At 37.9% G+C, this 14,234-nt stretch overlaps 1 protein-coding gene across 1 annotated transcript in view; it reads left to right on the forward strand.

Annotated features, from left to right (window-relative positions):
* Window positions 1-14,234, forward strand: part of AVEN (apoptosis and caspase activation inhibitor) — a gene marked incomplete at its 5' end in the record, with an annotated part of 193,037 nt that overhangs the window by 27,411 nt on the left and 151,392 nt on the right. The window contains one exon of the mRNA XM_082647184.1: window positions 11,308-11,485. Coding sequence (XP_082503310.1) covers window positions 11,308-11,485 — 178 coding nt within the window. The remainder of the gene's footprint in view (window positions 1-11,307; window positions 11,486-14,234) is intronic.

Raw genomic sequence — 14,234 nt, forward strand, 5'->3', positions numbered from 1 at the left:
TGCTTGAGATAACTTTTGCCTAAAGTGTAATATGAAAGAAAGGGGGAAGCTTGTGAGCAAAGAGACTGCCCCATGCAAAGAAGGAAGTAACAAGGAAATGTGACCGTGTGAGACAGATACCCATCAGAGTCCATCTCAGAAGCTATCTTTAATATAACGTTTATTAGGTAATTTTGAAACAATCTGTTGTGCTGATCCGATAGTGCTGGGAACTTCATTCTGATAAGGAACCTAGGAAGTAGAAAATTTCGCCCCATTTTGTGTTCGCATAGTGGTTACTGTTCAGATCTGGGGTGTATCGTTTGAAGGAAAGGTGCAGAGCCTCTGAGGAGCTAGGAATGGAGATGAGCGGTATGGCCCCAGCTTCTTGATTCTGCTAACAAATGGTAATCAGTTTTTCATACCTCATTTTTATCAGACTCTGAACCAAAATAACACCAATGAGAAAGAGATAACCTGGAGAAGGAAAGGGATGGCATGAAGGGCCCCATGAGCCGAGTCATTAACAGTTGCTTCATGGGTTGTTTTACCTTTTTTCTCTGTTCTCAGATTCTTTCCGCCTCACTTTTTTTTTTCTTTTCATGTATTGACATCTCTGAGCAACACTGAGACTGGACAGCTGTTCTTTTTTATCCTTTGCCCCAAAAGACTCGGTAGAATTTCTAGTTACATACTTAAAACAGTGAAATTGTATTACGATAAAACACTTCTGGATGCTGTGTGGGATTTATTGTAAAAATGCGCTTATCCTTAGTATGTTTGTCCTTTACAATAACAACTTTGTATGGGATTTGATCGTGATCCTCGGTTGTTCCTGATTTTCATGTGAAAGCAGTTTCCGGAACTTTTAAAAGGGAGACACACTTAAGGTTGGCTTTTCAGATTTCATGTCTCTGGAGCCCCCTCTTCTGTTATTTTGTAGTGTAAAAATATGGACATCTTGGGCTTCCCTGGTGGCGCAGTGGTTGAGAGTCTGCCTGCCGATGCAGGGGACATGGGTTCGTGCCCCGGTCCGGGAAGATCCCACATGCCACAGAGTGGCTGGGCCCGTGAGCCATGGCCGCTGAGCCTGCGCGTCCGGAGCCTGTGCTCCACAACGGGAGAGGCCGCAACAGTGAGAGGCCCGGGTACAGCAAAAAAAAAAAAAAAAAAAAAAATAGATATAGATATAGATATAGACATCTCACATCTGGTATATCCCTGCGTCCTCACCACCCCTACCCCCAAACCTGGCCCTTCTTTTCCCTCCCTCCCTCCCTCCCCTGTTCTGCTCAACTGTGACTCTACATCCAGCAGTTTCTCCAGAGTGGAGTCTTGTCCTGCAAAGGAGCTTTGTTTGCCCTGTTACTTTTGAGAGTTCATAAGGCCCTGGCTTACTCAGCCCCTTCAGGCTTTCCTGTGAACGCCTTGTACACACCCACTACTGGAATACAAACGACCCAAGATTCTTAGCCGCTGCTCTCCACGGACCTCTTCTGGTGAGCACCTGTTGTTTATTTTGGGATGCTCAGGTCTCCTAGGTGCTCCATTGCTCTCTTTGCTTCCTCTCACAGGTGCTGGTACATGTGGGGCTTGTGACTGCTGGTGATTGGTTTCTCCCTGTTCATCTGTCACTTTGTGGCCGTACCTTGCCACCTAGGTTTTTGTGGATGTTTTCTGTGTATTTTTGATTTTTCTGTCCTCGTGGTTCTGTGTGGACTTTATGAGGAGATTTGGGAAGACTAAAAAACTGCTACTACTGCTACCATCTTCCTCGAATCCTCAAACATGTTTTTCTTTTTTACCCTTTCCCATGGTTGACCTCCCTGGGCTGTGCTTTGAACAGCTCTCATCCCGTAGTTAGAAGCATGTTTTTTGCTAATTCTCCTTGAACCTGGGGACCGCCTTCCAGCAGGAGATAGCAGCTGTTTCCTTTACTAGACTAATCTCAGGCCATGTGTTCACAGCTAGAGCCGAAGTATACCATTCCCTCAACCTTCTTGCCTTCCCTGAAGTGCAAGACTGTTCCTGCAAACGTCCCCCATCCCTCTCCTTCCTCCATTTCTGATGCTCTCTTGCTCCCATAGCGTCTTACGTTTTTTTTCAAAGCACATATCACACTGCTTTAAGTGTATGTTTGCTTCTCTGATTTCCCCACAGAACAGCGGTTCTTAAGGCTAGGGACCTTGTCTTGTTTTTTATATTCCCAGTGCCTGAGCTGGTGCTTGGCACTCAGCAACTACTCAAGAAATGCTTGTTGAAGGAACACTCGCAAACGAGTGGTGCAAGGAACAAAAGCAGCCCTCTTCAGATATATTGTAAGATAGACAGAGGGAAAGAAAAGTGCCACTTAGGCTTGTATTTAAAGAAAAAATGTGTCTTGGTATGGAACTCTGAAGATGACTATTTTAATTTTAATTTTCAAAATTTCCGGTGGGGAGAGGGTGGCAGTGGTCAAACCACATCTACCAAGTCCATTTTGATTATAACCACGAAAAATGGTCATGGGGAATTTAAGAGATGTAGAACAATCAGTGATAATGATTAAGGAATCATAACTTTGTCATTATGAAGGAAGAAATATGATTAATTTAGGTAGAGAACATAATCATAGACCCAGGTAGACTGGCCCAATGTGATTTCTACATGATCTTGCTTGAGGGCAGAGGGTGGACCAGGGCTACCCAGGTTCCCTTTAGCTTGATAATTACTAATTTAATTAAGTTCTCTCTGGTGTTTTGAGGGTTTGGGGAGTGTCTTAAAGTTGGCCAGATAAACAACAGCTATTTAGTGGTCTGTGATTTTTCTTGAAAATGAAAGGTGATGACATTAAAACCTCAGTAACTAAGGAAACCAACCCTGTGCTGGTAGAGAAGTGAGATGAAAATTTAACTGAGACAGAGTTGAAAGAAAATCTGGCCTATAGAGAACGAACTAGTGGGGACGGGGAAGAGGAGAGGGGCAAGATAGAGGTAGGGGTTTAAGAGGTACAAACCACTGTGTATTAAATAAATAAGCTACAAACAAGGATATGTTATACAGCACAGGGAATATAGCCAGTATTTTATAATAACTATAAATGGATATAGCCTTTAAAAATTGTGAATCACTGTGTTGTACACCTTAAATTTTATAATATTGTACATCACTCTACTTCGATCTAAGAAAAAGAAAATCTGATTTCTAGTGTTAAGCCCATGCAGTGTAATCCCTGGGACGATGGGACAGAGGCAGGTGCACCTGAAGTACCATTTGCCTTCTTAGGAAGAGTAAACTGTCAATGGCTGTGATAGAGGGGAATATGTTTTGTACACTGAGCTTTACCCAGGGATGCTTGGTCTACATGCACTCTTTGTACGAAGGTTGATTATTTTTGTGTATGTAAAACCTTTTAGTCAAATGTTTTGGTAAAGCAGGGTTCTTACTTGAAGGCCTCTTAGTTGCTTTTCTGGTTAATTTGTGTGACTTAGAGCATAACCACAGCAAGAAGCAAATTGTCTCCCTTATAGTTGCATTTAGTGCCTTCTCTACCGGAAAAATTGTTGATGTTGATTCGTAGAATTTTACCTGGGAGTTGGGACTTACAAGGTGGATTAATTTGGTAGTTTTTCAACCTTTTTAAGCCTGAATTCTTACATGGAGCTCAAGTTGTAACGCAGATAAAGCGAAACTGATTCGTTCTATTGCCACTCCCACCCTCCTTTCCATAAGGACTCTATAAAAGGACAAACACGCAGTAGAGTTTAAAATCACCAGTTGGAACGAATGGATAAATAAAATGTGGTCTATACATACAATGGAATATTATTCAACAGTAAAAGGAATGAAGTACTGACACACACTACAACATGGACGAGCCTTGAGAACATTATGCTAAGTGAAAGAATTCAGCCATAGAAGTGAGTTCATTTATAGGAAATGTCCAGAATAAGCACATCTGTAGCGACAGAAAGTATATTAGTGGTTTTCTAGGGCTTTCTAGAAAATGGAGAGTGACTGTTAATGGGTACAGACTTTTTGGGGTAATGAAAATGTCCTAAAATTGATTGTGGTGATTGTTACACAATGTTGTGAATATACTGTAGACTATTGAATTACATACGCTGAATGGGTGAATTGCATGGTATGTGAATCATACATCAATAAAGCTACTATTTTAAAATTTGAAACAAAATAAAATCACCAGTTGGCCCAATGAAAGTTACTGCAGTCTAATTTCCCAGACTGCCCTTAAATCATGGAAGCAGTAAACCCTCAAGGTCTTAGGTGGGCTGCCAGCAAATGGTAATTGGCTTTCTGTGCCTCCTGTTTTTAGGCAATGTGCTGAAACAATAACACAGGTGAGAAAGAAAGACTTGAGAAAGAAAGATATAAGGACTGGGGTGAGTGAGGGGGCCTGTGGAGAAGTGTCACTGAACAGCTGCTTTGACGGTTGGGTTACCATTTTCTCTGTTCTCAGATGCCTCCACCCTCTCTTCTTTCCCGTATACTGATCACAAGGAGGGACAAGAAAAGAGGCTGTATATCATTCTCTTGCTAGAGAAACAAGCAAATTGAATACAAATTGAATGTGAATACAGTCTGGATCACTTTTTTTCCCATTCTTAACGGCCACAGTATTTTGGAGCTCAAATACGCCGTACGTTGTTCTGGGATAGATAATTTATATATATATGCCATATATTGCATTGACTAATTTTTTCAAGTATGATCATGCTGTAATGTGTATTTTATTTAATACACAATGACAAATGGAAATGTCCTTCTTAGTATACCTGTATACTAGGTATATACTATATTTTTTATTCAATCATTTATTAAAATTTAGCTTCTTGAAATGATATATAAAAGTTATTTTTGCTAGCACACTTTTCTAATACCGAAAGCTGTCATTGAACTCTTTAACCATGATGGCGTGTGAATTTTTTTTTATTAACAGCATAATTAAAAAAAATAGTGATGCCCAACAAGGGCCTACTATATAGCACAGGGAACTATACTCAGTATTTTGTAATAACCTATCAGGGAAAAGAATCTGAAAAAAGTAGATAAATATGTAGGTGTAACTAAATCACTTTGCTGTACATCTGAAACTAACACAACATTGTAAATCAACTACACTTCAATAAAAAATAGTGACGTATCAGTTGCTGCTTAGGGTCCAAATGATTATGTGAGAAAAAAATAACCTTAATAGGGTTAAAAATATAAAAGTTGGCAACTAGATTATTAACTAATGATATATTTTAAAGCTTGATAACATTTAAAAATTTTATAGTAGGATGAATTAATGTAATTTTCAAATTATACACTGTAACATTTTTGGTTGGATATATTTGACATTATTACTTAATTACTGAAATCAGTTTCCAGTTACTTTCTGTAGGAGGGTTTCCTTAAAAGTGTTCTTTCATATTTTTCTATCCCACCTGTTCGCTTCTGTGGTATAATTACATTTTGTGAGAAACATACGAGTTTGTTGAAAAATGTGTGATTGACTATTTTCAACCTCCTTATTAGGTTCAAAGCAGGAAAGCTTTTTCTACACCCATTTACTCCAGAAGAAAGTAGAACAGGGACCTTCAAAAGCTAGGTTCCTGAGTATAAAAGGCTTTAATTAGGATCTGTTGTCTAGCTGTTATCTATTAGTAACTTCCCAGATTTTACTGGCTTATCTGCAAGCTCTTAATGATAAACATAATCTTTAAAGACTGTTGCTTTTTTGAAAGAAAAGGTAAGAGGATATTTAAAAAATAATGTTGCCCAAACATGATGTTCATAGGCTGGCCAGTTAAATTAAGCTGATTGCAAGTTAATGTAAATTATTGTCGTAAGTTAAATAGGACTACAGCTTCAGTGAGTAAACATTTTTATTTGTTCTGCTGTGTGTATTGGTACCTTTTGTCTAGTTGCTCTAGCCATTATCAAAAATGAGGTGTTGAAGTTTCCAAATATTGTTGAACTATTTTTCCCTTCAATTCTGTCAGTTTTTGCTTCATATATTACGGGGTTCTATCTTTAGGAACATATGTTTAAGTGTTTACAGTTGTTATCTTTCTGATAGATTGACCCCTTTTCTCCTTGTATAGTGTCCTTTTTTGTCTCTTATGACAGTTTTGCCTTGAAGTCTGTTTTGTCTCATATTTGTGTAGCCACTCTGGATCTCTTTGGCGAACTGTTTTGCATAGAATATCTTTTTCCATCCTCTTACTTCATTTTAATGATATTTTTATCTTTGAATCTAACATGTCTAGTGTAGACAGCATATAGTTGGGTTTTAAAAAATCTATTCTGCTAGTCTCTGCCTTTTTGATTGAATTGTTTTGTTTAATCTATTCATATTTAATGTTATTATTGATAAGTTGGATATTTGTATCTGCATTTTACTTTCTGTTTTCCACATGTCTCATGTATATCATTCCTCTGTTCCTCCTTTACTGCTTTCTTTTGCACCAAGTGAATACTTCTAATGTAACATTTTAATTCCTTTAATGATTTTTTTCACTTTTTTGTAGTTATTTCCTTAATGGTTGCTCTAGGGCTTACCATATACCTTTTAATTTATTAGAATCTGCATCAGATAAGTTAATTCCAATGAGATATAGAAACATTACTCCAATACACTCTAGTCCCCATTTCCCCTTTTTGTGGCATTGTTGTTATGCCTATTACATCCATGTTACAAAACCAGTAACACATTGTTATAATTATTGCCTTATATAATTTTATATCTTTTAAAGAATATGAGAGAAGAAAGAAGAGTAAGCATATATTTATGGCTTTTGTTACAAGAGCCTTCTTATTTCCTATTTCTAGTCTTTTTCATTTGTTTTTGTGTATTCCCCATATAGAGTTATTTCCTTAGACTAATACAGTTTTGCTCCCACTCACATCCTTTGTGCTGTTATTGGCAAATGTATTGTTGGGTCTATAACGTATAGAAATATAATTGTGCACATATTGTTTTGTACAGTTGCTTTTAAAATCAGTTATTGGAAGAGAGGCTGTATCAGATATGATTTGCAAATATTTCTCCCATTCTGTAGGTTGCCTTTTCATTTTGTTGGTAGTTTCCCTTGCTGCGCAGAAGCTTTTTAGTTTGATGTAGTCCCACTTGTTTATTTTTACTTTCGTTGTCGAATCCAAAACCTCATTCCCAAGACCTATGTCAAGGAATTTATGACCTATGTTTCTTCCAGGAGTTTTATGGTTTCAGGTATTACATTCAAGTCTTTAATCCATTTTGAGTTAATTTTTGTGTATGGGGTAAGATAAGGGCCCAGTTTCACTCTTTTGAATGTGGCTCTCCAGTTTTCCCATCACCATTTAAAGAAGAGATTGTTTTTTCCCCATTGTATATTCTTAGCTCCTTTGTCATAAATTACTTGACCATATATGCATGGGATTATTTCTGGGCTCCCTATACTGTTCCATTGAGCTATGTGTCTGTTTTTATGCCAATACCATACTGTTTTAATTGGTATAGCTTTGTAATATAGTTTGAAATCAGGAAGTGTTATGCCTCTAGCTTTGTTCTTCTTTTTCAAGATTGCTTTGGCTATTTGGGGTCTTTTGTGTTCCCTTACGAATTTTAGGATTGTTTGTCCTATTTCTGTGAAAAATGCCATTGGAATTTTGATAGGGATTGCACTGAATCTGTAGATTGCTTTGGGTAGTATGGACATTTTAACTATTAATTCTTCTAATCTGTAAACATGAACTAGCTTTCCATTTATTTGTACTGTCGATTTCTTTCACCAGTGACTTATAGTTCACAGTATACACCAGACTTATTTCATAATGATGAGGTTAACATAATAATGATGCCTTCCTATTTAGTTTTCACGTTGCTTTCATCAGTATTTTCTTATTTGTTCTGTTCTTTCTCTCCATCATGGGACTATGCATATTTTATTTTTTGTCCCAGATTTTTGCCAGATGAACCAAACATAAAATCTCTAGGAGTTTTTAAGATACACCTTTCTCTAAGTTACATCAAATGTATTCTAAACTTTATTACTTTTACTACCCTCTTGTGATGGAGGCTAATGACGACTTTTCTTGTCTCCACTGTTGGGTGGAGGTAATGAGATTCTGGTTCAGTGATTCTTCTAATTTGGGAATTAGTGAGTCATTCAGCTGTGTGAGGCCCAGCCTATTATAAACACTTTGTAAATATTAAATGAGGTGATGGCAGGGTCATTAATTCTATCTAGGTCTCCAGTCTTCCATTTCAGTGGTTATTTCTGTGTTAATACTTCCTCGGGTGTTTCAGATCATAATCCTTTCACATCAAGCTAATTATTTTGCTCAGGGTTACATTTTTGCTATGGCTATATCTGTGTTCAAAGTTTTTTACTAACTGGAGAAGACTCTCTGAACTCTGTTCACCCAGTGGGTCAGCAAAAGAATATTGGATTTTCTCAAATTAAACCCTGCAAGTATTTTTCAGCTGTAGTTCTATTCCCCAAATTCTCATCAGTTGGGAAGCTATTTTCTTTAGAATGTTCCTGGTATTTGTTATTTATATAGCAGGTATCATTCAGTCACATACCTTTAATCTGCCAGCATCTTATGGTTCTGAGAAACTTGCAGGAATGGTAGGAAGCCTCTAGGTTTCAGGCAGTGTCTGCAATTTCTAGAATATAATGTGGATTGCCATTTTTTTGTGTGCTGTCAAGGAGGTTTATGATGATATTTGAGTGCTGAAAGTGATTGTGAAAGGTCAGTTACTCCATTGTTTCATGAAAACTTATGAAATTTGATTCAGGTGAGGACTGTTGCCTACTGTTAAATTTGTTACGTGAATGGTTGATTGGGGAACTAGAAATTTGTAGTGGACCAAAATAACACTACACAGACAATTTCCTAGATGTAACAGGGAAAACACATCCATACAGTGGGTGGATCAGGCTTCATCATCCAAATTCATTGGTTAATCTCAGCTTTACTTATGTTGGCTTAGCCATTTATTAGCTGTCATTTGATGTGATGTAATATAAGGTTCAGAGCACCATCTGTGATGTATTTTAGCCAAAAAATACCTGACTCTATTGGGTGTTTAGATTAAAAAAAATTTTTTATCCACTATTTCCTGTAAACTAATATACTAACACCACAAGGAATCAGCCAGACAGAAGATGGGTCCTTTTGCATTCTACCTGTACTGGTCTCTTCAATAAATCAATGTCATAAAAATAGAGGTTGTACTAGATTCAAAGAGACTTAAGGGACAAGCACTGAGATACAATGCATGATCTTGAATTGGATACTGGCTTAGACAAACCAACTGTAAAGGAAATTTTTTTGGTCAGTTAGGGAAATTTGGAAATAGTCTGGATGTTACGTGAAATGAAATTTACTGAAATGCAGAAGTGGAGAATAACTCTGGTGACCAAGAAAAAGTATATATAAATATTTATATAGTAAAAGATCTGGAAGTATATACACTTAAGGTGTTAGTGGTACTCCCAGGTGATGGGAATGTGGGGTTTTAATATTTTTACTTGTCTTTCCCTCCTAATTTTCTGCAATGTACATGCCTGTTTCTGTGTTATTAAAAACTTACTTTAAAAAAGTCTAACTCATCCTGTACAGATGGATTATTTTAATATATTTCACAAATTCTTTTCTTGGTAAGGATTTTATAATCTTTGGGATACTCCTTTGAATTGTATCTTTAGATTCTATATACAGCTTTTTAAAAATTTAATCTTTTTTTTTTTTTTTTTCGGTACGCGGGCCTCTCACTGTTGTGGCCTCTCCCATTGCGGAGCACAGGCTCCGGACGCGCAGGCTCAGGGGCCATGGCTCACGGGCCCAGCCGCTCCGCGGCATGTGGGATCTTCCCGGACCGGGGCACGAACCCCTGTCCCCTGCATCGGCAGGCGGACTCTCAACCACTGTGCCACCAGGGAAGCCCCTAAAATTTAATCTTTTATTATGGAAAATTTCAAACACATATTAAAATAGAATAATATAATGAATTTCCATGTACTCATCATCCAGCTTCAGAAATGATCAATTATGCCGTTTATTTCATCTCTACCCACAATTCCTCTCCACCTATTATTTTGAAGCAAACCCACATGTCATATCTTTGCATCCATAAATAGTTCAATATTTATTTCTAAAAGATAAAAACATTAAAAAAATAATGGTATCACACCAAACAATAAGTAAATAAAATAACAATATTTCCTTAATATAAGAAAATGTCTTGTTCACATTTCTTCAATAGTCTTATAAGTGATTTTCTCTAGTTATAGTGTTTGAATCAGAGTACAGATAAGTTCCCAACATTACAATGGTTATGTGTCCATTAAGCTTTTTTTTTTTTAGTGTTTATTTATTGACAGTTTGCTTTATTTATTTATTTATCGCTGTGTTGGGTCTTCGTTTCTGTGCGAGGACTTTCTCTAGTTGTGGCAAGCGGGGGCCACTCTTCATCGCGGTGCGCGGGCCTCTCACTATCACCGCCTCTCTCGTTGCGGAGCACAGGCTCCAGATGTGCAGGCTCAGTAATTGTGGCTCACGGGCCCAGTTGCTCCGCGGCATGTGGGATCTTCCCAGACCAGGGCTCGAACCCGTGCCCCCTGCATTGGCAGGCAGATTCTCAACCACTGCGCCACCAGGGAAGCCCTAAGCTTTTTTTTTTAAACATTTTTATTGGAGTATAATTGCTTTACAATGGTGTGTTATTAAGCTCTTTTAATCTATAGGTTTCTCCCTCCTCCCCCATCATTTTTTTTTCCTTGCAATTTATTTGTTGAAGAAACTAGACCCTTTATCTTTTGTAATTTCTCACATTCTGCATTTTTCTGCATGCTGTCTTAACATTTTAATGCCCAAGTCTGGAAACTGTTCTCTGGAATGCATCTGAGTAGGTTCCCATTTAAAGCTTATAAAATATACTTACGGAATGTGTTTGTAAAATCTGTAAACTGGAAGAACTAATTTCCATCCTAAAGTCTTTTGAATTTAAGACTCTTACAGCCTTGACTATTTCAGTAAGAAGAAACAACTCTTGAAATAGGATTACATTGGGGGTAGACTTCAGTGTTTCAGTTACACAGATTTTAGGTAGGATCTCATCAGATTTCCTTTGCACAGCTAAATGAAGAGTTTACACTGAAAGTACATTCTGATGTAGTGGGGTTCTCTTGAAATATTATTTAATACTTGCATAAAGCTTGGTTTATAAGATGTGCTCTTTATACCTACGTACTATTTTTTTGTTTTCATTTGTTTTTAAAAATTTTTACTGCTAAGGCTACTAAGGTTAAGATTTCCACTGCCTGCTTATCGATTTGTCTCTAATGATTGCAGGTCGAAGATGACAGTGATGCAGAGACCTATGGAGAAGAGAATGAAGAACAGGGAAATTATTCTAAAAGGAAGATAGTTTCTAACTGGGATCGATATCAAGATACTGAAAAAGAGGTCGATAATGAAAGTGGAGAATCACAGAGGGGGACAGATTTCAGCGTTCTCCTCAGCTCTGCAGGTATGAATTCCAGTTGCGTGCGGACTGCTTAGTGCTATGAAAGTTGCATAGGCATTTATGTTCCTTTTTAAATAGCATTTTAATAACTAGAAATTCATTGTTTGTTCTTTGGATTTTAAATCCAGGTAAAGGACAGTGTGTCTAATGGTTGGCAAGGAAAAAGTGACATTTCTTTAAATGGAAATCTGGGTTTCCATGTACTGATGTAGAAAGACTTCAGTCCTGGTTGAAAGGTAAAAGGCTTTATAGGAATGAAAAATGCTAAACTATGCCCCTCTAAATTGGGTAGGCTGAGAAACAGAAGTGTTTTCTTTGATTTCAGAGGAATTAGGACTGAAGTTTATACAAAGGTTTACAAAGTTTCTAGAATATACATTCTTTTTTCCTTTTATACTCAAGAACGTACATATTAGTGGGTAGGCACATATTGTAGCCATATGTGTCTGAATACTGATACTTTCTTTGTTGGTTTTGGACAGTCTTCTCTGTCAGCAAGGGGAGACACTCATCCCTTCTTTGACCAGCTGTTTAAGATTGACTCCGTTGAGCAATGCACAGCAGTGTGAAGCCTGAGAGTAGTAACAGGAAATGGACCAGAGCTGGTTGTATAGAGGGCTGTTCCCTACCAGCGTGTGGCATAAGAATTCAAAGGAAAAATGGTGGCTAGACTTTTGGTTTTCAGGAGTTACGGATGGGGAGTGGGCGGGAGGTGGATGTGCTCATGAAAGGGCAACACGAAGGATCCTTGCAGTGCTGGTACCGATCAGTATCTTGATTGTGGTGGTGGACACACAAATTCTTACATACACACACGTAAAAGTGAGTGCAAATAAAACGGGAAATCCAAATAAGATTAGTGGATTCTATCTATGTCAAATGTCAATTCCTGGTTGGGATATTATACTATAGTTGTGCAAAATGTTATCATCGGGGCCAACCGTGTAGGAGATCTTGCTGTATTATTTCTTATAACTATCTGAATTTACAATTACCTCAAAAAAGTTGCCAGGTTAAAAAAAATTTAAAGGATGAAGCTATGAGAAACGGAAATAAAGTGAAAGTAATATTTTCAGACAGTTGGCTTTGAATTTCTTCTTCTCCCCAGCTTTTATGTTGCTGTTGAGTTGTGCCTTTCTTTTTTCTCATCTGCCTGTATTTTTGAATGTCTGCACCAAACTAAGTATCATAAAGTGATGAATTGTCTTCCAAGTTAATAGAATAAACCCTTTGAGTAGGAAACGAAGAGGTAAGTGGAGAGAGTATTAGATTTGAGTAGGAGAGCAGATTCAGCCTGGGGTTGTTATGTTTATGCCACGTAGCGTAACCCCCTTGTTTGGATGATGGCATCCAACTCGTTGTTCAGGGACTGGTAGCTCATCTTTTTGCCACTCAGATGAGTGTTTCCCTCTCATTACCTGCATTTTGGCCAGTTATGGATTTATAAGCACTTTTTTCCAAGATAGGAGAAGGATAAAATGTGGGCTCATCAGTTTCAATTTTTACCAGCTGTCCCACTAAAAGATTTAGGGGGCAAATTGAAGTAGTGCATAAAATTAACATGTGGACTGCCTACCAGTGGATTTAATTGAATCAGTTGTGTAGTCAAGTTACTAGGACGGTATCTGGCAATAAAAGAGACTGCATAAATGTTTGAAAGCAATTCAGAATGCTAGTTTAATCCAACAGTTATGCACATTGGCTTATGATTTTGGTTATTTATTGTAGCGTTTTATTTATAACTAAAAGCCTGGCATGGTTTGGGTCTTATATGTATATTTTTCTTGTAGTCTGTCTTTGCTTACTGATTTCTTAAGTGGTTTGTTTATCGGTGATTAGTTTCTTGGGAGATCACAACTGTCACATCTTGATATGTGCTTACATTTCTTTCCCAGTTTGCTGCTGATCTATCATTTTCTTTTCACTACAGCGTAAGCCTGAGAAGAGCTTCCGTGCTTTCTTCCTCTATGGTGGGGTAGGCTATATTGGATTACTTTTGAGAAGTGGAGTTCATTCTGTGATCATAAAATATTAAGAATGTCCTCTAGATAGGCTGACCATATTCCTTGGAATGATTCTGATTTTTAGTATACTGTCCTTATTTGTATAAATACATATACAACCCAGAAAAAATATCACTGACCATACTCCTTGGAATGATTCTGATTTTTTAGTATACTATCATTGTTTATATTAATAAATATACAACCCAGTAAAAACATCATAGACGTGCGCATTGTAAACTTTCCTAGATATTGCCAAAATGCTCTCCAAAGAGGAGATGAGCTGAACTTCCTAGGGTCCGCTGTCTTTGCCAATATGTAGCACTGTTAGACATTTTTTTTTTTTTTTTTTTTGCGGTATGCGGACCTCTCACTGTTGTGGCCTCTCCTGTTGCGGAGCACAGGCTCTGGATGCACAGGCTCAGCGGCCGTGGCTCACGGGCCTAACTGCTCCGCGGCATGTGGGATCTTCCTGGACCGGGGTACGAACCCGTGTCCCCTGCATTGGCAGGCGGACTCTCAACCACTGCGCCATCAGGGAAGCCCTGTTAGGCTTTTAAAAAATTTTTTTATTGTGGCCAATTGATTGAGTGGTATCTAGTTGAGGTTCCTTCAATTATTGGAGCACCCACCATTTCCAGGTACCGTTTCAGAGGCTGAGCATACACAAGTGAAACAGAACAGACACAAACAGCTGCCTCGTGGAGTTGACATTCTAGAGGGTGCAGACACAGAATAAAGAAAAGGAA

This window comes from Grampus griseus (assembly GCF_964374135.1).
Source record: "Grampus griseus genome assembly, chromosome: 2".
Lineage (NCBI taxonomy): Eukaryota > Metazoa > Chordata > Mammalia > Artiodactyla > Delphinidae > Grampus > Grampus griseus.